This window comes from Oratosquilla oratoria, chromosome 12 (genome assembly GCF_046742065.1).
Source record: "Oratosquilla oratoria isolate Oo_2021 chromosome 12, ASM4674206v1, whole genome shotgun sequence".
In the NCBI taxonomy this organism is placed as follows: Eukaryota; Metazoa; Arthropoda; class Malacostraca; order Stomatopoda; family Squillidae; genus Oratosquilla; species Oratosquilla oratoria.
Window position 1 is genome coordinate 50,261,070 of NC_134788.1, and position 24,081 is coordinate 50,285,150.

Below are 24,081 nucleotides of genomic sequence, written 5' to 3' on the forward strand. Positions count from 1 at the left end.
TCGGTTCTCAACCGGGGGTTGTTGTACCTATAAAACTATCAGTTCTCAACCAAGGGGATCATGCCAAGACCCGAGGAAGTAAGGAACTAAGGGTGGATCATGACCTGTCGATACAATTTATAGAGTTCCATATATATTTCCATTACCAACTTTTCTTTTTCTGCATGGGGGGGGGACAGACTCGCCGATTAAATAAAGTGGCCTTGCTGTGGATGTGCTGTGTCTTGCAGCATTGCTTGTGACGCAGGGCAATGGACGAGATGCAGGGATGACCTGTCATCCAAGAGGAGCCAAGATAAGAGGGAGGGAGGTGGATGGGAGTGGAGTATGTGGGGATGGAATGGGTGGGAGTGGATTTTATGCCTTTGTTTTTTTGGCTACCTCCCTTGTAAGGGGGAAAGAGCCTTTGGTATATGTATGTATATATATAATGCAAGGAATCTGAATGTAATCTATCTCCTTTGATACGATGATGCCTAGGCAGACGTCACGAGGTGTGAGTGGGTACACGAGGTTGCCGGCATTGGCGTCTTGATTATATTTATTTTGTAGCTGTAGCTGAGTGACTCCCTTATTCTGTGAACTGGCTTGATCATATTTTCTGTGTTTATTAATATTCAGAGCGAAAGAGAATGAGTGATACAGCTGTAACTTTATTTTCTATAACGCGAGATTGTGGTGCATCATTGAATCATTGTACATCAGGCATCTGATGCTGCCTGTGAGAACATGACTCATACTGAAGAGGTTAAGCATATCGCAGAAATCTAAATATAAAATAATTATGATGGTCGACTTTGTAATAAAGCAAAGGGTTTCTCTTCAACAACATTTTATTATTATTATTTTTTTTTTTTGTGGGTGGGATTTGGGAGAAAAACAAGTGGGAGCTATGCAAATATCAAGAACTCATGAAGGGGGAATGGAGTGGAAAAGGTTGACAACACCTGTATTAAAACCCATTAAACTCCGATGACAAGATTCTTGTCATTTGGTCAAATAAAACAAAAAATCATAAAACACCAAAATGTTTGATCAAAGACCAGAAAAATATGACGTCAGTCCTCGCTTCGCTCGCGAGCGAAGCGAGGACTGACGTCATATTTTTCTGGTCTTTGATCAAACATTTTGGTGTTTTATGATTTTTTGTTTTATTTGACCAAATGACAAGACATCTTGTCATCGGAGTTTAATGGGTTAAGCAGATCAAATGGATCTATAGAAGGTATGCAATAGAGTAAAGAGGAAGGCATCACAGGAGACCTTAACCACTTCAGTACGACTCAAATTCTCGCATGCAGCATCAGTTACCTTATGTAATTCACATCACACTACTCGCATTATAAAAACATGAAACTGTATTACTCGTTCTCGTTTACTCTGAGTAATAATAAACACAGAAAACGTGATCAAGCCAGTTCACAGAATCCGGGGGTAACTTGTGTACAACTACAAAAAAATATATATATGTAATCAAGACACCAATGCTGGCATCCTTATGTACCCACTCACGCCTTACGACGCCTATGTAGGTGTCGTAGTACCCAATTGGTTAAGACACACATTATCCAACTGAAGGACACGTAATGTCAACTGTCCAGTGACAGGTGACAATGCACCTTAATAAGTGCGTCATTGTACCCAAGTGGTTAAGACACACATTATCCAACTGAAGGACCTAATGTCAACTGTCCGGTGACATGTGACAACCCAAATTAATAAGTGCATCATTGTACCCAAATGGTTAAGACACACATTATCCAACTGAAGGACACGTCATGTTGACCATCCGGTGACGACCCACCTTAATGAGTCCCTGGAGGTCTTCGTCAGATTCTCTGAAGAGGAGAACGTCACAGAAGAGTTTGAGTCGGTGGTCCACATCCCTGAAGTCCTCGTACGAATAATGGATAGGGTTGACGCTCTTTGTCAGGCCCACGGCACTGTCCACTTCATCCCACCAGTGCCACTGGTAACCTGCGAACCAAAAAATATTTGTTTAGTTAGGCTGAGTCTGTCTTGTTCTCTTTTCTCGAGTAAAACTTGAGGCAACAACTGTCATCATTATCGATGATTTTTATTTTTTAACTAAGGAATTTAACATAGTATGCCCGTACTGCAAACTTACAAAGGATTACAAAGGCAGAGCATGCCAGCAGGAGATCTTTTGGTCCATAACTAAGTCGGATGCGAAAAAATACAATAATGATAAATAAAAAAATAAAAAAATAAGAAAATAAATAAAAATAAAATAAAATCATAACATAAATAATAAATAAAATAAATAAATGCATGGGTATAGTTGAATAATAAACAGGTAAATAATAAATAAAAAGACAGATAAATAATAATAAATGAAAATCAAACAAATAATAAACAAAATGTCTCCCCCCTCCTGACAACCGCCACAAGAGGCGACTACTTTACACAAACCTTACACTGTAGGTGTGCATCTGCACTGCCCAATGGAACAGAGACCTCTTCCTCCTTACCTGTGAGAGTTCCCAGAAGACCCTGGACCCAAACCCCCAGGCCTACGGAAGGTTTTGTCGCATCGACCTCGTCTGTACACACACTGGACGTATCTGTGTGGGACGATGCTTTGGCCTCGCATTTGACGGTCTCTGTGGGGGAGAACAAAGTCATTCTGTTAATCTGTTACCCTGGGTCTCTTCTCCAGGGGATTCCTGGCTCAAGTGAGACAAGTGAAGGGCCAGATGTTCTTCGCCTTCTGTGTGGCGATTGTATCCATGGTAATTTGATTCTGTGGCAAGGACTAGTCTGTGTAGATACGGCATTGGTTACTGGAAAAACAGTCACATTAAATAATCACTTACATAAATATGTTGCCCCCAGGGTTGCCCCAACAAGAACTCAGCAGCAATATCCACACAATGGATCCATAAATGTCTCAAGTTAGAGCCTGAACATGATCACAGTGGTGCCAATACATATACGATAAACTGTCAATTACATTTTCGTATTTCTATGGAAGTGTGTGTGATGTGTCAACATATCTCCACATGAAAATAAATTTTTCAGTAATTCTAGGAAAGAATGGGAAAAAAAAAAAAAAAGTGTGTGCCTGTTGTTATTGTTGTTCTCTGGACTGTCTGTCCGAGCAGTCCCATCTCCCCAAAGAATGCCACGGCCGAAACGGGGTTTTCCCACAAATCCTTTATGGAGTGTATGTTGTGTTGTTTGCGTGCGTGATTGTGTATAATGCAGTCTTCCATGATGTGTTGAATAGTACGGGGTGAAGTGTTACATCCTGGGCATTTGTCCACAATGCGGTCATCCAGTCTCTTCTAGTAGCTTAGAAGGGCTGCTGGGTGGTGGGCACATTTCTGTCTGGCCAGGTGGACTCTGTCCTTTTGTGTGAGAGAGGATTCAGAGGGATGGATATCAGGGGGTCTGGCATGCAAGCAATGTGTTGTCTTTGAGTGTGTTAATGGAGCAGTGAGTGATGTGATTATGAATATGTTGTTTGCCCCACATTGGTCTTATTTAGGAAAATCTTTTCTTAAAGCTACACTGCCCCTCTGGCCCTCTGGTTGACACTTGACACTCATACTGTACCTATGCTGGCGGCACTGGTGCTGAGGTAGTGCGGCGAGACGGACAGGCCCGGGACAGGCACTCCTTTGCCGCTGGTCTCCTCCAGAGTCGTGTTGGCACTGAAGTATTCGCTTCCTCCCTCTGGAGGACCATCCGCCAAAGGAGAAAACCGAGTCAGTGATTGATGGACGATTTGCCAGACAGTTAATGTCCTTATCCCATCTTATGGTTGTGCTTGTTGTCAAGGTACATGTTTGGGAGAACTGGAGGGATGCTGGTATTCATGGCTGAGTGTTTACACTATTGCTTGTGCTTCTGTTCATGTATTTTGTTATTTATGACAGTGTTCAGTTATTTCAAACTTACTAATGAGAACATTTATTTACTAATTCATTCATATATATATATATATATATATATATATATATATATATAATTTTTACTTTTACATATATATATTTTTTCTGGATGTTAAAGATTTTTATCAGGATGAAACCCAGGTCTCAGGGGTTTGTAAAACCATCCAGATTAACCATTTTTGTACCATGTCATAGTTTGTGGACTTTATTCCAACCTACACCAAACAATATTATTCATCTTAGACACACCTCTGCACTTAAAGGAACTATGTTGAAGGAACCTCTTGAGCTAGAGGACTCTGTTAAACATCACAGAACTTCCCTTCTCTGAGTGGGCTAGAAAGATGCAGATTGCAGGGTGATCTAATAGAGGTGTTCAAGTGGATCAAAGGCTTTAACAAGGGTGATGCAAACAAGGTCATCATATTAAAACAACAGGGCAGGACTCGCAGTAATGGATTTAAACCGGATAAATTTAGATTTAAGAAGGAAATAGGCAAGAATTGGTTTACTAATTGGGTGGTTGATGAATGAAATGGACTTAGTAACCATGTAGTAGTGAGTGCTGAAACTATCAGTTGTTTTAAGAAATGGTCAGACAAATTTATGGATGGGGATAACAGGTGGTGATGGATACGAAGCTGCCTTGTGTAGGCCTTATGGTCTCTTGCAGTCTCCTTCATTCTTATGTTCTTATGTAATGCCTCTTTTTGAATTACTTTTTGAAGCACAAAGATTTAAAGTACACCCTTGCTATGGACATCTGTCACGTATCCCAAAATTATAATCCCATACAAATGTTCTGGTCGGTTATACATTAAACCCTCAATATAACGGATTTCAATATACTGTATATCAGATATGACGGACAAAAAATCTGACTGGACAAACCCTCGCTATAACGGATTTTCATCCGGCACAGCGAGGGTTATAACTGATCTTCGGATATAATAACAGACCTTTCCCCATATATGGGGTTTACTGTAAATTCTAATACTGGAAAAACTTTGGGATATAACGGATCTGTCTGGTATTTCCATCAGATATAACGGATATTTGGTTATAACGGATCTTAGGATATAACAACAGACCCGTTCCCATATTGTCCATTATATCGAGGTTTTACTGTAACATCATGCACTCCCCATTATAGTCTAGGATGCCTCTACGTATCATAAGGTAATCAGGCTTGGGTAAACACACGTACAGACCTTCGGTTAATGCTGAAATGGAGGATATTGATGTGTTCGTGGCGGACTGCTTGCCGATGTCGACCTTGGATGGTGTGGGCGGTGCAGACGCCTTTTCGTACGTAGTGCACACACTCCCAGTCATTGAACCTGCAGAGGAAGACCCATGTTATCCAATAACAAACAGTAAATCATATTTGAGAGAGTGACTGTGAAGAAAAAAAAAATTACGAGAGAAATTCCAATCCCTGTGATTGAACCTGCAGAACCTGTGTTATCCAACCAATAACAAACAGTAAATTATATTTGAGAAAGAGAAAGAGAGAGAGTGTGTGAAGAAAAACAATGAGAAAAATTCCAATCCCCGTCATCGAAGCTGCAGAACCTTGTGTTATCCAATCAATAACAAACAGTAAATTATATTTGAGAGAGAAAGATTGTGAAGAAAAAAAATTAAGAGAGAAACTCCAATACCTGTCATCAAACCTGCAGAACCTGTGTTATCCAATCAATAACAAACAGTAAATTGTATTTGAGAGAAAGATTGTGAAGAATTTTTTTTTTAAGAAACTCCAATACCTGTCATCGAACCTGCAGAACCTGTGTTATCCAACCAATAACAAACAGTAAATTATATTTGAGAAAGAGTGTGTGTGTGTGTGTGAATAAAAAAAATTACGAGAGAAACTCCAATCCCCGTCATCGAACCTGCAGAACCTATGATATCCAACCAATAACAAACAGTAGATTGTATTTAAGAGAGAGAGAGAGAGAGAGAGAGAGAGAAAAATACGAGAGAAATTCCAATCCCTGTCATTGAACCTGCAGAACCTGTGTTATCCAACCAATAACAAACAGTAAATTATATCTGAGAAAGAGAGAGAGAGAGAGGGGGAGAAGAATTTTTTTTTATTACAAGAGAAATTCCAATAGTTCTAAAATAAAGCTACAAAACCTCATAAACACGCACACATGATCAGCCGTCATTCTCACAATGACATGGGTTAAGAACATCCTTAATTTGATCACTCCACCTAATCAAACACATCATCCTTCCTTGATGAACCACTTGAAGACAGCAGCTCTTCATTCTCCCTGTTCCTCTCTAACACTTCCCTCTCTCTGTCATGTTTTTGCTTGTTGGACATCCTGACCATGAGCTCTTAGGACTATGTTCACCCCCGTCCATCCGCCTTTTCCTTGGTCAAACCCTTGCGCCAACATTCAACACGACAATATTAAAAAAACTACTCTAATGCTTTCCTCTCTCTGCCACGTTTTTGCTTGTTGGACATCCTGACCATGAGCTCTTACGACTACATTCACCCCCGTCCATCCGCTTTTTCCTCGTTTGACCCCTTGCATCAACATTCAAAACGACAGTACCTGAGGAGCTACTCTCATGCATGGTGGCAGGCAGGAGATCAGGTCGTCGCTGAGTGGCCGGCGAGGTGACTGGTGTGCAGACGTCGATTGTCGGAATTTCCACGTCAGTCTGGATTTCGCCCGCTGCCGTATCTGCATGGCAAGAACAGAAAAGCTCCTGGGTGAGTGTCAGACATGGGTAAGATCATTGAATTTTTGTCTTGTAACTAGAAAAATTAATGGAGGAAAGGAAATCAATACCGAATAGGCAATTCATATCTAGATCTGGGGCATCAGGTGTTTCGAGCCGTCTCGTCTTTTACGACAAAATGACCTGTTGGAAAGAAGGTTGGGTTAAGCATATATAAAATTAATGCATTCGTTGCCTTCTCGTCTTTTACGACAAAATTACCTATACTGTATTCTGTTGGTTGGGTCAAGCATAATATATAAAATCAATCAATACATCCATTGCCTTCTCATCTTGGTTTACTAATAGGGTGGTCAATGAATGGAATAGACTTAGTAACCATGTAGTGAGCGCTGAAACTATCAGTTGTTTTAAGAAATGGTTTGATAACTTTATGGATGGGGATGGCAGGTGGTGATGGATATGGAGCTGCCAAGTGTAGGCCTTATGGTCTCTTGCAGTCTCCTTCATTCTTATGTTATGTTCTTTTACAACAAAATGACCTATATCCTGTTGGAAAGAAGGCTGGGTCAAACATATAATCAATCTGTCGCCCATGGTTTCTCTTGAAGACAACCCGCAGCCTCCATGAGGCACCGAAAGTCGCTCGCGGAAGAGATATTTTGTTGTTCTCGGAATAGTCAGTGTGGGGCATCATACTACGATGGTGAGTCGAGGGCAGACATACGTGTGTTGATCCTATTCATTTACTATTATTCATTATTCATCTGCTTGCTTAAGCAATGTTTACACGCTACAATAAATTGTAGCGATTTATTGTAATGACAAATTGTAACAACCTTTTCATTACAATAAATCGCTACAATTTATCGTAACGTGTAAACCTTGCTTTATTACTTATCATTACCTATTTATTGATCAATTTCGTCTGTCAATTTTTTTTTTACACCTGACCTGGTTATGGACCAAAAGGTCTCCTATTGGCATGCTGCTCTTCCTTTGTAATCTTGTCTTCTTGTCAGGCATGGGCAAGTTTTCTCTGTAGGGCTTGTATCTGGGGACCGTAGATGGAGTGTCAAGTTAGGTGGTCTTTCTTGATGGGCTCGTTTAATTATACAAGTGTGGGGGGGTTTCTGTGTGGACAGTTTGTGTGATTTGGGTGGCATGTTGTGGTAGACATTTGAGCCATATTTCTATTTTGTTTTCTTTATTCTTTATTTATTTATATTTATTTTTTATTATATATATATATATATATATTTTGTATTCTGTTGGTGGTGCTTACCATAACAAGAGGGGGTGCATTGTTATGGTAGATGTTTGAGCAGTATGCTGCTGGTGTATCTTTATCTTATTTATTCTATTTATTTATTTTGCATTTTGTTGGTGGTGCTTGCGAGACGTAATGAGAGGGGGTGCAGCGTTGTTAAGGATTCTGTCACATAATAGCGTTCCTCTACTGAAATAAGCACCGCATAAGGACGGAGCCTTTATTAGTATGACATTTCGCTTGTTACACCTTCTTCAAGTACGTAGTCTCCATCCTCACGTGACGTTTATTTCGATAGACTTGACGGCAACTGCCACTTTCACAGCATTCCCATCATTTTCATGTGATGTTGTATGGGGAGGATTTTGGTTTCCGTATAAAGATGTCTTACAGGGGTGGTTTTGGTGCATCCTCTTATTGCTCTCAGAGCTCTATTCCGCATTGTTTGTAAGTCGTTTGTGTTTGAATTATGGACTGTTGGAACCCGTGCTGTTTTTAACTTATGGCTTTCTGTGTCTTGCTACACTGCTTCTGACCCAGGGCAGTGGGCAAGATGTAAGATGACCCGTCATTCAGGAGTCAAGAAAAGAGGGAGGGAGGGGTGGTGGATGGGAGTGGAGTATGTGGGGGGTGAAATGGGTGGGAGTGGAGTATGTGGGGATGAAATGGGTGGGAGTGGATTTATCCCTTTGACTTTGGCCACCTCCCTTGTAAGGGGGAAAAAGCCGTTGGTATATGTATGTATGGTTTTCTTATCAACAATGGTCGTTCCTACCACCACCAAGTTTGTTTTTCTTTTCTGTTTGCATGTACGAGTTAATGATCTCCTTATTTTCCATTTATCATGTTCTTCCATTTAGTTTATCATGTACTGTTTTACGTGTTCAATTTTCAAAACCTTTGGGTCTAACTTATAATTTAGATCTTGCTGCCTGTTACCAAGCTGCTGATATACAAGATACTTCTGAGGAATACAGTCTTGTGTTATCATTACAGGTCTGTGAACTTTCTGCAGGGTGCTAAATATACTTAGAACATAAGCTCATAAGAATGAAGGAGAGTGCAAGAGACCATACGGCCTACACTAGGCAGCTCCATATCCATCACCACCTGACATCTCCATCCATAAAGTTGTCTAACCGTTTTTTAAAACAACTGATAGTTTCAGCGTTCACTACATGGTTACTAAGTTTGTTCCATTTGTCAACCACCCTATTAGTAAACCAATTCTTGCCTATTTCTTTCTTAAATCTAAATTTGTCCAGTTTAAATCCATTACTGTGAGTTCTGTCCTGTTGTCTTAATATGATGACCTTGTTTGTACCACCCTTGTTAAAGCCTTTGATCCACTTGAACTGTATTATTTCTTCAAGTCTTACCAACTTTGAGTCTTGCTGCCCTTTACTAAGATGCTGGTATACAAGATACTTCTGAGGAATAGTCTTGTGATATAGTTCTGTGAACTTGTTGTTGGTTAGCCCTCAGCATGAAAGAAGCCCTTGGAAGAGGTCATCTCGGTATGTTGCTAGTATTGGGCAGTTTGTAAATACTATACATGCGCTCTGTGTCATGTATCCTTGGTCAACACTTTATCTGACGATGACAGTAAATATACCTGGCAACTCTGATAATGCCAACTGTTGCATATTCTGGGTGGTAACTCACCCTACAGCCTCGTCCCACCAATTTGTAATCTGCAGGACCCCAGAGTGGAAACCCACAGATATTGTGAATAATAGATTAATTAGTGCCTTAAGGGTCTTATTACCCTGATCTATTACATGAAGTTAGATGCCAAAGCCCTGGACACTGTGAGGGAACCTGGAAGGGTGGATGTACATCATCTATTGTGTTGTTGTTGTTGTTGTCATTCCCTTGACTACCTTGCAGTGATGCACGTTATACGTGTTGTAGGATTAAATCTGAAGCTTGCATATTATAGTCCGTTCTTTCCTCAAGTCTACTGCCTCTTCACTCATCTTCCACTAAAATATTTCCTCTAATTTGTCTTCCTTTCTTTGGTTCCCTGGTCTGCACAAATCTGAAGTTTCTGTGTTATGTTCCTCCTTAATTTTTCTTCCACAACTCTTCATACCATCTCCTGTTCAAACTTTTCACTCAATTTTTATCAAAATATTTCCTCATGTTTCTTTCTCTTTCATCTCATTCACACTCCCACCATCTTTATCTGTTCACTATTGTATTTTCGGACTCTTCCACTAAGAGCCAAAACACTTAAAATTCCTCACGTCATTACAATAAAACTCTCTACATCTTCAGAAGACACGTATTGCAATCCAAAAGGTACCGAGAAGACAAAATCTGGTAATACACCACATACAACCTTACCTGTCTCAAAAAATAAACAAAGTACTTTATAATTACTCTCAAGAAAAAATCTTATACTAGTACTCTTTTCCTGGAATCATGTCGCTCATATTCTCTACAAATACATACTGCACTTCACTTGTTGTTTTAAGCATTTGGGGCAGTGTTGTTTTAAGCATTTGAGGCAGTGAGCGGAAGAGAAGAAGTAAAGGTGATTTACAAAGTCACGGAGTCAAGTTAATGTCAGAGATGAACAGTGTTATGAGAAATAAACATTTGGAAATAAAAGCGACAATCGTAAGAGGTTGTATGGTTTAGAGAAGAGACATGGAACTTGAGAGAGGCAGAAAGTAAGCATCTGAACGAGTTTAAAAAGAAATCTTTCAGATGTACGGAAATTGTCGCAAGGTGAAAACGGAGAGGAATTAGGAAGTTTGGTAGATTAGGAGTGTAAACAGGAGTGATGGATAGGGAAGATCATGTTGAGGCAGTTTGGCCATAGAAAGAAAATTTTTGATGTTTTGTTACATTGCATCAATGTCAAAAGGTCTTTAGTTCGCATAAAACTGAAATACTGTAATCCAGTCATTGACTTTGGAACAGTACATGAGAAATATGACAGTTTTTTATGACTGTTACCAAATACTGTGACTAGAAAAAAAACAAAACAAAAAAACATATGAACTCATTTTCTCAACTGTTTATACAAGATTCTCTTCACCAGTGAGTCTAATGTCAGTCCAACCAAGTCTTGGTTGACCAAGAATTTTCTCGGGTTTGAGTTCGCCAACTGGTCGGAAGAAGAAATTTAGTGCTTACCAGTGCTCCATTTCTCTCTTGCTGGAGACCAGCAGCTCCCAAATTATCAGCAATACCCACCAAAATGGCCCACAAGTCACTCGAGTAAGAAAAACTGTCTAGGCAAGGTGAGGGTAGGATGAGGTGTTCTGTGTCTTGTTTGTGGTATTTGCATCTGCTGCAATTTGATTCCGTGGCCAGGCGTAGCTAGTGCTGGTACTGATGTGCCGACTAGAACATACTGTATGAACTGCACTGCAGTAGTGACACGGTAAAGTTGAATGATGACAAGTCTTAATCCAATGTGTTTTAGAAATTTTAGAACACTGCATATGTCATTTACCCAATTATTCTTTACGTGTCTACAATTAAATGAAAATGAAAGCTGGAACAAATAGCTGGCAGATGCAGTGTGTGTGTGCAAAGTGTAAGCAAGGCGAATATAATTTGTGACAAGCCAGTGCAGAGGTTGGGATACTACAAACATGACCTTCATCCTACAAAATTCAACTACAGTACATAAAAACTATATGCACATACGTAGACAAAAAACAACAAGTCCGCTGCTACCACATCTTCCCACAAAGCAATGTCACAGCAAACCACAACCCCATACGCAGCATTGTGACACCCCATGACCATACCATGCCCGTACGTAAGACACAAGCCTCACCGTGCCCTGATGGATGGTCATTGAGGACTTCAATACTGGACACAGACGGATTAGAGATGATTTCCACATCGGATTCTCGCCGCACGCTGGAAGATGCTTCGCTGCACACGCTGACACTTTCGCTACTCCATTCTCCTGCACACGAATTCGTGTCTGTGCGAGGCAACACACACAAAGAATCACAGCAACATTACAGGACAAAACATTGATGTGCTCATCCCTTAAATACAGCGGCATATTTTACGATGTATTTTCTGACAAATCTGAGACAGAGCATTCTCACGGACAAGGATACAGTCTTCACTAAGTGTACATCTCCACAAAAAAAACAGGTGGCACAGGTCTTATATATTTACTTAATTCTAATAACAATGTGTGTGCACATGTGTGTGTGTATGTGTATTTGTGTGTATTTATTTACCTAGTTGTATTTTACAGGAAGGGGAGCTACGTTTGTAGTGTCCCGCCTTTGTATCTTGCAGTGTCCAGTTTGCTCTTAAATTCGTGAATGGTTTTCCCACACACTACTGTTTCATCCAGTTTGTTCCAAGTGTCCACCACTCTGTGCGAAAACTGTCTTTCTTCAGATCTCTTCTATAACTATCTTTTTTGAGTTTCTTTCCATGTCCTCTTGTCCCAATTTAACAAGTCCTCTCTATTGAGTATTTCTGTGCCCTTCATGATTCTATAGATGGTCAGTAGGTCACCTCTCTCTCTTCTTTGCTCCAAAGTTGGTAACTCCAATTTAGCCAGTCTCTCCTCATATGACAAGTTTGAAAATGGTGGAGCCATTTCTGTGGTTGCTATCTGAATTCTTTCAATTTACTTAGTTGTATCTTACAGGAAGGGGAGCTATGCTCATGGTGTCCCATTTCTGTATCTCACAGTATCTACATTGTTCTTAAATTCATGTATGGTTTCTGCACACACTATCATTTATCCAGTTTGTTCCATACATCCACCATTCTGTGAGGAAAGCTGTTTTTTCAGGTCTCTTCTATAACTGTCCTTTTTGAGCTTCCTTCCATCTCCCCATGTATTTCTTGTATCCTAATTTAGTAAGTCTTCTCTATCAAGGACTTCCGTACCTCTCATGATTCTATAGTCAACAAGTCTCCTCTTTCTCTTTTTTGTTCCAGGATTGGTAACTCTAGTTTTGACAATCTCTCTTTGTATGACAATTCTGAAAGTGTGGGGCCATCTTCGTAGTTGCTCTTTGGATTCTTTCAATTTTCCTTATATTCTTTTTGGTACTGGGTGACCATTGTGTTGCTGTGTACTCCAGTCTTGGCCATTTCTCCAACAATTTTGTTTATCTGTTTATCAGGGGACATGTCCTTTGTGATGATTACTCCCTGATCTTTTTCAAATTCCACTTTCTTTACTTCCTTTTCACCGATTTTATATTGTCCTGATATCCTTTTTTTACTTTTTCCAAATTCCATTATACTACATTTTTTGATGTTGAAGTCCACTTCCCACTTCTGACTCCATTCCCAAATTTTGTCCAGATCTCTCCATAGTGACTCAGTCTACTTCAGTGCTCACTTTTCTCAACAAATTTGTGTCATCAGCAAAGAAGCTCATATAACTGTCCACACCCTCATCTGTCATTCACACAAATAGGAAACATCATTGGAGCCAGTACTGATTCCTGTGGAACTATACTAATCACCTCTTCCCAAGTAGAACTTTTATCTCTGAGCACTACTCTCATTTTTCTTCCATGCAGGAAATCCTCCATCCATTCTAGTAGTTTACCTTGTACTCCTATGGTTTACATTTTTCTTAATAATTTTCTATGTGGCACTTTATCAAAAGCTTTTTGTAGGCCTAGGAAAGCACAATCAGCCCATCCATCCCTTTCCTGTATCATATCTAATAGACTTGAGTAAAAACAAATCAGAATGGTGGCCCATGATCTTCCCTGTCTGAATCCAAAATGTCTTGGGTTTTGTATGTTCTCCTCCAAATGTTTTGTCCATCTATTTTTGATAACTTTTTCACAAATTTTGGCTATGATACTTGTAAGGGAAATCACTCTGTAGTTTGTTGGGTCTTCTGGTATTTTTTCTTCCTTAAGTGAGCATCTTATTATATATTTTGCCTACCAATTCTTCTTTACACTCCTTTAGTATCCAGTTTGCAATTCCATCTGGGCCGTGCTATTTCCTAACATCAAGACTTGATATTTGGTCCATCATTTCTGCTCATGTTGCTATTATTTCTTCCAAAGAGGGGAGATCTTGCACTTCATCCCAGTGCCATACATTTTCTCTAGTGAAAACAGACTTCAAATGGTTACTCATGACCTCAGTCATTTCTACATCTCCCATGTTCCCTTGGTGTAATTTCTCTATTTCTTGCTTATTTTTCAATTTACCATTCACATATCCTAGAATAGTTTTGGTTGATCCTTACATTATCCTATTTGTCTTTTTCATAATTTCTTTTTTCTTTCCTGCATATTTTTACAAATGAATTCCTTTCATTGATATATATTTGCCACTTTCTAGTATTTCTCTCTTTTTTCCATCTTTTCCAAGCTTTATCTCTTCTTTGCCTCGCTACATGTTAAACCAGCACTTAACATACTCCTTTTCCTGTTTTTGTTGTGGTGTATACCTATCCACCCCTTCATTATGGATTTCCATCAGAATCTTCCATTTTTTTTTCACTCACATCTCTTTATTATAGAATTTTTCTGAACTTGCTTCTTAAAAAAAATTCCTTAAGTTTTACAGTCCACTTAACTATATACCAGTCTCTCTTTTCTCTATTTCTCATTCCTCTCCACATATATTTCCTCCTTTAGTTCTAGCTTAAGTAATATGTGGTCACTCTTCCCAACTGGTGTTTTGTATTCAATTTTATCCACAATTTCAGGTTCTGATATAAAGAATAAATCTATGCTTGACAGTTCTTCATTATTTCTATATCTGGCATTTTCCTTTACACATTGTGTCATTGTATATTCCATAGTCAAGTAATACATTTCCCTATAATTCCTCTCCATCTTTAGCTGTTATCTCCTCCCAACAGATTTCTTTGCAGTTAAAATCTCCCATAAGAACCACATTTCCTCCATCTTTCAGCACCTCATTTAATGAAATCCTTGTACCTTCTAACATTTTAGAGCAATCTCTCTCCAAGAACACATTTTTTGGGGGTCACATAAATCACCACTCTCTCTTTTTCATGTCATTTTCCTAAACTTTAATGGTGATAATTTCCACACTGTTCCCTCCATTTGTAACCTTCATCACATTTAATTTTTTTAGCCAACATGACTCCTCCTCCCTGTTTTTCCTGTCTATTTCTAAGCCAATGATTATATAATCCATTTCCAACACTGTTAGGTGATAGCGAACCACTTAATTTTGTCTCTACAATTGCCATTATGTCTGGCTTTACTTCTGATAAGTAATCATTAAAATAATTTAATCCTGATATTAATCCATTTATATTGGTATAAACCACTTTTAATTTTCTGCACTCTCCATCTCATTCTTTGTTTCCTTTTCTTGAATATACCATTTTCTCAGTCTCATGTCTAACATTCTCCAAAAGAACTTCTTTTTCCTGCTTTCTGTTCTTTCTTTAGCTTAGAAGATAATATAGCCCAAGCTCAAACAGTACATGAGTTCAAATGTAAACATGATGATTGGAAATCAAGGATATAGATTAAGTTGGGACTGTACATGAATTTGAGTCTAGGTATGTTAGAAAATTAGAGAATTGGAATAAGGACTCAATGAGCAATGCTCATTGAGTCCTTTCTCCTATTCTCTAATTTTCTAACATACCTAGACTCAAATTCATGTACAGTCCCAACTTAATCTATATCCTTGATTTCCAATCATCATGTTTACATTTGAGCTCATGTACTGTTTGAGCTTGGGCTACATCATCTTCTAAGCTATTCCACATATTCATGCATCTATATGGAAAAGTTATGTGTGTATTTACTTTGTTGTATTTACCTATTTGTATTATACAGGAAGGGAGCTATGCTCATAGTGACCCATCTATGTATCTTTCAGCATCTAGTTTGTTCTTAAATTCTTGTATGGTTTTTGCACACACTGTTGTCTCATCCAATTTGTTTTAGACATCCACCACTCAGTGTGGGAAACTTTTTTTTTTCAGATCTCTTCTATAACTATTCTTTTTGAGTTTCTTTGTTTTGTGTTTCTTCTCTGTCAAGGCCTTCCATGCCTTTCAAGATTCTGTAAATGGCTAGCAGATCTCCTCTTTCTCTTCATTCCAGGGTGTGTGTGTGTATTTACTTAATTGTAATAGACAGGAAAGGAGTAACATTTGTTGGGTCCCATCTCCTATTCTCAAATTTTCTAACATACAGAGACTTGAATTCATGTACAGTGTATGTTTGTGTGTGTGTGCACATGCACATGTATGTGACAGCACAATGTTCCCATTTCATCTATTTACTAGAAGAAAGAAAATAAAAGTTGTAATTGACATCAACAAAAACATACACATACATATACTAAAGGCTCCCCTTTACAAGGGAGGTAACCAAAAAACAAAGGCATAAAATCCACTCCCACCCATTCCATCCCCACATACTCCACTCCCAGTTATATCTGATACCCGGTATATTGAGATCCGTTCTATCGAGGGTTTACTGTAAACATATGCTGGGAATCACTAAACCAGTTCCATGCACTCCCTTATGCCACCAAGTGTGCCCATAAACACACAAATGTCCAGGAAACGTTTGGTTCCTATAGCCGATTTCACAGCCAGCCACATAATCATCGTCATTCACACTTGTTTTGTAAGTACGCGTGGTTCTGGTCTTTCTAATGCACAGTTGCGGATAAATGAACCTGACACATGTTATAATGGTGAAAAGTGGCAACTCTGTTTTTACATATCTATATTGCTATAAAAACGTATAAATCATCTGAGGACCTTAATTTAATTCTGAAGTTATGAACAAGATTAGGTTGGAAATCATACACTTGATACCAAAGGACCTCCCTCCCTATGAGTGATGGGACGATACCAAAATATTTAATGATTCTACAGTAATACAAGTCCTGATTATATGTATTTTTTTTTTATAGTTTCCCAAAGCAACTGCAGGGCCTGAAAATAACCATGAATTCTTATCACTGCAGGTATTGGAATCGAAAGTTTAATAGTCGTATCAGGACTTGTATTAGAATCATTAAAAAATGTTTGTATCTTCCCATCACGACTCCCTACCTTATAAGGAGAGCTTAGTCAACTCAAACACCCATTTTTTATACAGTAAACCCTCAATATAACAGATGATATGGGGACAGGGGTCTGTCATTATATCTGAAGATTTGTTATAACCGAGGATCCCTTGCTATAACAGATGAAAATTTGTTATAGCGAGGGTTTGTCTGGTCAGATTATTTTGTCTGTTATATCCGATATCTGGTATATTGAGGCTTTATTGTACACTATAACCCAATAACTGCCCCTCCCGTCTCATGCACCCTTCGATACAATGATATGCCAGGTTCACATATGGGCAACCGTACTTCCGCCAATATAGGGTTATGCACAAGCAGAGCCCTCACATGGGGGTGGGGGGACAGTGGGGGGCATATGCCTTGGGGCAGCAATTCTAGTCTGGACATGCCACCCACAAGGCTGACAAAATAATTATATATATGTATATATATATGTGTGTATATATATATATATATATATATATATAAAAAGTAAAACGAGTCCTGAATATTTTACCTTAATATAAAAAATTTGCGTAAGAACTAACAGAATATGAAATATTTTTCCCTTATCCTTTCTGCAATAGGGACATTAAATAAAACTTTTAAAATCTGTTTAATTATTTCGCAAGCCAATAGCTAAAACAGGCTGTAAGGGATGGTGAAGAGTGGTGATGGGGGAAGGGGGGGGGATGTATCACTGAGAACTTTGCCCCAGGGTGGCACTTAGGCAAGGGCTCTATGCGCTTGCAAAACAAAGCCTGCAAGTCTTCATGCTGAGCTGTTCCTATGCTCATACCTGCACATCAAAATAATTATGCTCACACACATAATGTTAATATGCTCGCACACATGTAATTACGGTTAACAGTTATGCTTGTGTGGTTCTGTCAGCCGTTAAGCTCATGACAGTGTGGTTGTACGCTACTCTGTATATTTGGCAGCCATTATCATGATGGCACGTTCCTACCCGTTCTTAATTAACCGGAGGATGGGACAGGAAGGATGGGAGAGGACAGAAGATAGGGATGAATGGATAATGGTTGGATAAGGATGATGTTAGGTTACATGAGGTGGAATGGGTGGGGGATGGGGGGGATGAGGGAGTATGTGAAAAATAATTTGATGCAGCCCGAAGGGATTTCTCCCCATTTTCTCCTTTTCTGCATGAGGGGTCGGAGATTGGTCGCCGAATTAATGAAGTGGCCTTGTTGTGGATGTGCTGTGTCTTGTGACACTGCTTCTGACCCAGGGCAGTGGGCGAGATGCAGGGATGACCCGTCATCCAGGAGGTGTCAAGATAAGAGGGAGGGAAGAGGGTGGAGGGGAGTGTAATATGTTAGGGATGGAATGTGTGGGAGTGGTTTTTATGCCTTTGTTTTTTGGCTACCTCCCTAGTAAGGGGGAAAAAAGCCTTTGGTATACGTACATATATGTATGTATGTTTACATTTATACAAATCATAAAACTTACATCTACAAGGTTAGTATCTACAATCACATGTTTTCTTGAATGTTAGTTTTAAATTTTGAACTAATTGCAGTAATTCCCCCCCACTAAAGTCTGTACACGCCAGGGAGTCCATTCTGGGCATGGCGTACGTCGTGATTGACCAATCGCTGTTCTGCCAGATCAATCTTTGTACTTGCCTCTCTCTCTCTCTCTCTCTTATTTCCCATATATGTTTTTTTTTTTCGTTTTCTGTATATAGTAAAGGAAGCTATATACTCTGATTAGTATCACTTTTTAGGCTTATAACAACGATTTGAAAATATTCTATGATGCATGGCAGCACTTTTCCCCCCCCATGTTTCCATGCCGAGGCATAACAGGTGTGACAGTGACAATTCAATTAATAGTGGTCAAATTAGCAACATTGTACTCGGAGGAATATTTGCTTCTACCCCACCCTGAACCAACTCCCTGGAGTGTACAGGCATTTTTAGTCTGTTATAAAGTTACGAGAATTAGCCGGAAGGGTAAGGTTGTAGTTTTGTTACTTCTCAGAACCAAGAACCTGTTCAGGAATACCTCACTATACAACCGAGTTGTGTTCCCAGCTGACTGGTCGCAATGCGGAAATTCGTATATCAAGGTTAAGGGTTTTACATGTACGTAAATAATAGGGGGGAGGGTTGTGGGGTTCACAGACCCTGTCAACCCCCTCCCACCCCCCCTCAGTTTTTGCCTCCCTTCTCATGGGGGCTTTGACATATATGCACCCAACATTTGTTTTACCCACTTTATAGCACTCAGTTGTATAGTGAGGTATTCCTGTACTGAAAAGCTCAAGCAACGACGCCTTCCTGCGGAGCCAGAAACCATCAACCCGTTAGTCGAGTCCAAATCCTAATGCATATAACAGGGGTGGCCAAACCATGACTCACAAGCCACATGCAGCTCTGCCCATATGCGGCCCATGAAAAATATGTCGGCTGATCTTTTTTCATCACACTTAACATAAAAGGGAAAAAAAGAACAACTTCGAGTTTTATAATTTATAATCAGTTTTGTTCGTGTTTTGTAGCTTTCAAACATGTGAATTTTATTGAATGTGGCTCTTACGTTAAGCAAGTTTGGCCACCCCTGATGTACAACGTGCGGCAAGGAGGATCATTGTTATTACCACGGTGCAATGTCACAGATTTCATTTGCCACGAAATTCTATTTTGCTACGACAAATGAAGCCCTACAATCCATGGTCTTGTCCAAGCAGTCTTGGAGCTACATCTTGGAATTCTCGATGTTATCAAAAATAGGTTGGTGAGGGTGAATGTCATGAAAATAAATATAACAAATAAAAAATTATAACACAATGAAAGGACATTCTGAGAGGGGATACCATGTTAGCCTCAAGTTACGCCTTAGGAAACTGAATCCAAAATGCTCAAAGAACGATTGGTATAGTCCAGCAGATCTTTCCCCAGTCACAGACCCCATTCGGAATCTGACGAAAACTATGGACCCTCCCCCAAGAACGCAACGACAAACGAGTACATAAAACCCACACCGTATGACAAGAAAGGAGATGGTGAGAATAAATGTTGAATTTTTATTCGACTTTGACGGTTCCCGAGTTAAGAACATCTGTGCATTCGTACTACGGCTCCAGTACCTTTGCGTCCTGAGTTCCCAATGACTTTTGTGCAAATGTTTCTGGGTATCACACTAGCGTCATACTTTATGAAGATTCATCTGGCTCTGGGTAGGCAATGGTATGTATACTATGTCTGTCTATACACCAAGACCTTTTTTCCCCCTTATATGGGAGGTAGCCGAAGTCAATGCCACACACCCACTCTCTACCAATCCACTCCCATCCACTACCCTTTCCCCCTTTTCATCTTAGCTCCTCACGGATGACGGGTCATCCCAGTCTCCCGCCCATGCAATGTACGACAAGTTTTTCACCGAAACACATTGCTCAACTGATCTAATTTTTTCTTTTTGTCTAATCAATCAATTTGATCTATTTATGTATCTTCATTTTTTTCATCTAATCAATCAATTTTATCTATATATATTTTTTTCATTTAATCAATCAATTTTATCTATTCATGTATTTTAATTTTTTTTTTCATTTAGTCAATCAATTTTGGCCAGGCGTGTGATGTTCTTGATTCATCAAAACTCCCTTCCCGCTCGACTATGCCAACTCAGTGGCATAATATTACGTGTTCGTGGCAGATGAGAAAAATCTAGAAAGTGTGCAACCTACAACAGAAATAAACTAGAGCAGATAATCCCAGAGGTCCTCATCATGAATGCAGATGACCTTTTGAGAATTTTCAAACTATAGCACACTTCTTGGAACACTAAAGAAATTGCAGCTCTACATTTCACGGTGCAACACTGTCCTAGCAAGCAGATAATGTGCCAAATAAACTTACAGAGTGTAAAAGATACATTTGTGTGCCGTATTAATTTATTTACGGAATTACGTGCTAAATAAAACGGAGGGGGGGTGCTGCTGCAAACCACTGTTTTGGACTCATGCTGTCATCCCTCGACTGTTTGTGCTATCATGCTGTAACTCCAACATGCTCATCCTGTTCATGCTATGAACTCTGTGAATTTAACCCATTAAACTCCGATGACAAGATGTCTTGTCATTTGGTCAAATAAAACAAAAAATCATGATTTTTTGTTTTATTTGACCAAATGACAAGACATCTTGTCATCGGAGTTTAATGGGTTAACATGCAGGGCCCGGTGTGTCCGTATTGCTACAGGAACGCTCAAACCAAGACTTTCGAATCGTACATTTCATTCCGCCTTGCCTCCAGGTGATTTTGTTCGATTGGGAGGTGCGATGGTCACATCTCGCAAGAAGAGCGAGAGGGACGTAGTGTCCCTGGGGCGAAATCAGCGAGGAAGTTCCTCAGGACAAAAATGGAATCGCAATCTGTCGGATCGCCATTCTGTCACACCGCCAACCCCCAAGCTGAATAAAATTATCTGATGTCAGCAAGAGCAAAATCCATACGATGCATCACCACGCACTAAGGTACAGGAATACCTCACCATATGACTGAGTGCTATAACATAGGTAAAATAAATGTTGGGTGTATATATGTCAAAGCCCCCATGAGGAGGCAAAAATTGAAGGGGGAGGGGGTTGACAGGGTCCATGAACACAACACTCCCCCCTATTTATGTACATGTAAAACCCTTAACCTCATTATACAAATTTTCACATTGTGACCAGTCAGCTGGGAACACGACTTGGTCATATAGTGAGGTATTCCTGTACTCGCCTTTCACCTTGTCATGCCTAATTACGTCGCCAGCAACCCAACAATTCCCCAGGCACTCATTCCAGGTTAGGTTCCTCATATGCCACCGACAGAAGAACCTCACTCACCTGCAGGTTCCTGTTGACTGGCCTGGACGAGGGGCACGGTTCCTCGGCTCATGGGCGTACTGCACCTGGGTCCTCCCTCGTGAGTCTCTCGCCTGTCTTCCACGATTCGGAGGACCTCGACACTCCCCGTGTTTTCCTCCGGGCTCGGTTCCTTCTCCACCTGCACGACCACACCAGCCCCACAGTTTGGACAAAGCGTTCCTCCTACGTGCACATAAATTCAAGTGGGGAAAAATGATACTTAAAGAATATGTGAGTACTCATCATTCTCTTTGCTTTCTCCACCTGCATAACCACACCAGTCCCACAGTTTAGACAAAGCATTCCTTCTATGTGCACGTAAATTCAAGTGAGGGAAAATAATGCTTAAAGAATAAGTGAGTGCTCATCATTGTCTTTGCTTTCTCCACCTGCACAACCACAACAGTCCCACAGTTGGGACAAAGTGTTCCTCCTCCTACGTGCATGTAAATTCAAGTGAGGGAAAATAATGCTTAAAGAATAAGTGAGTGCTCATCATTGTCTTTGCTTTCTCCACCTGCACAGCCACAACAGTCCCACAGTTGGGACAAAATGTTCCTCCTCCTACATGCACGTAAATTCAAGTGAGGGAAAATAATGCTTAAAGAATAAGTGAGTGTTCATTGTTCTCTTTGCTTTCTCCACCTGCACAACCACACCAGTCCCACAGTTTGGACAAAGTGTTCCTCCTCCTCCTGCGTGCATGTAAATTCAAGTGGGGGGAAATGATACTTAAAGAATAAGTGAGTGCTCATTTTTCTCTTTACCATGAAATATATATATATATATATATATATATATATATATATATATAAATATACACAGGGATTTCTCAATTTATGCAAGGGACACGTTTCTGAAGGGATTGCATCATGTAAAAGTCACACAAAATGAACAGTTAAATTTTACGATTGCTTACTCGATTTTTTACATTGTGTTATTCTAAATAATCCGCATATTATGAAAAGATTACAAGGTTTTTTTACCTCATGTTATTCCAAAATCACATAAACACACATAAATCGAGATATCTCTGTGCTATACACTGTCAGCTTAACTTGCTACATCATCTACCAATACACAATCTGTACATACACTTAAAACTTTGCGGTTTCCTGTAGTTCATACATATTAACACAAATACAGGGGAGGTGGGAAATGAACAGGTAGTTTTGAGAAAGACTCATAACTACGACCTGATGTTGTTGTTGTTGTCGTTCCCTAGACTGTCTGTCCGAGCAGTCCCGTCTCCCCAAGGAAGGCCACAGCCGAAACTGGGTTTTCCCACAAATCCTTTATAGAGTGTATGTTGTGTTGTTTGCGTGCATGATTGTGTATAATGCAGTCTTCCATTATGTGTTGTATGGTATGGGGTGAAGTGTTACATCCTGGGCAGCTGTTCACAACACGGTCGTCCAGCCTCTTCTGGTAGCTTAGAAGTGCTGGGTGGTGACCGCATCGCAGTCTGGCCAAGTGGACTCTGTCCTTACGTGGGAGAGAGGATTCAGAAGGGTGGATATCAGGGGGTCTGGCATGCAGCAGTGTGTTGTCTTTCAGTGTGTTAATGGAGCGGTGAGTGATATGATTATGAATATGTTTCCGGAGGCTGGTATTTGGTGGTTGTGGAGGAAGAGAAGAGAGTATCTGTGTGTAATAAAGGTCTATGGGTGTAGTTTTAATGTTTCTTGGTGTGTGTGGGTGTTCTGCTATGTAGTGTAGCGGGTGTGTGATGTGTTTGTGGTGGCTGCAGCAAGTGTTTGTGTGCCTCTCATGTCGAGGTGGTCCTTGACTTTGAGGACTTTTGTTTCATGGTGTAAATGGTCTGTAGGTGATGTATTTGTGCAGCCTGTAATTGTTTTTAGGGCTTTGTTTTGTATGATTTGAAGGGTGTTGTGGTGTGTCTCACTGAGATTAGGAGCCCATGCAGGACTCGCATAATTCATCACTGAGCGTATGCATTGTTTGTATATTGTTATATTAGTTTCTTTGTTTTGTCCAAATGTTGTTCCAGTGATTGACTTAAGTGCGTTAAGTCTAGGTGTGCATTTGTTTTTTATGTTTGTGAGGTGAGGTGTTGTTTGAAAGACATGGATGTATCGTATGTTACACCAAGAATTTTCGGTGTATTTGTGTGTGTGGTATTAGAGTGTTGTTGATGTAGAGATGAGGTATGTATTTATGTTCTTTTGTCCAGTTGGTGAGAAGTGTTGCTGTAGATTTGGTTGGAGCTATTTTGAGTCTGTTTGTGATGAACCATGTGTTGAGTGTGTCAA

The 24,081-nt window shown here is 39.9% G+C and overlaps 1 protein-coding gene across 6 annotated transcripts in view; it reads right to left on the bottom strand.

The window, feature by feature from the left end:
* Positions 1-24,081, bottom strand: part of LOC143031703 (uncharacterized) — a 78,652-nt gene that overhangs the window by 15,573 nt on the left and 38,998 nt on the right. For 3 of the 6 annotated variants that reach the window (XM_076195872.1, XM_076195876.1, XM_076195875.1), the window contains exons 15-21: positions 21,788-21,991; positions 11,693-11,845; positions 6,494-6,625; positions 5,129-5,257; positions 3,580-3,699; positions 2,493-2,624; positions 1,805-1,977 (exon numbers count right to left, since the gene is read on the bottom strand). In XM_076195872.1, the coding sequence (XP_076051987.1) occupies positions 1,805-1,977; positions 2,493-2,624; positions 3,580-3,699; positions 5,129-5,257; positions 6,494-6,625; positions 11,693-11,845; positions 21,788-21,991 (1,043 nt within the window). Of the gene's footprint in view, positions 1-1,800; positions 1,978-2,492; positions 2,625-3,579; positions 3,700-5,128; positions 5,258-6,493; positions 6,626-11,692; positions 11,846-21,787; positions 21,992-24,081 lie in introns of all 6 variants that reach the window. The other 3 variants (XM_076195877.1, XM_076195879.1, XM_076195878.1) reach the window with 3 other exon arrangements.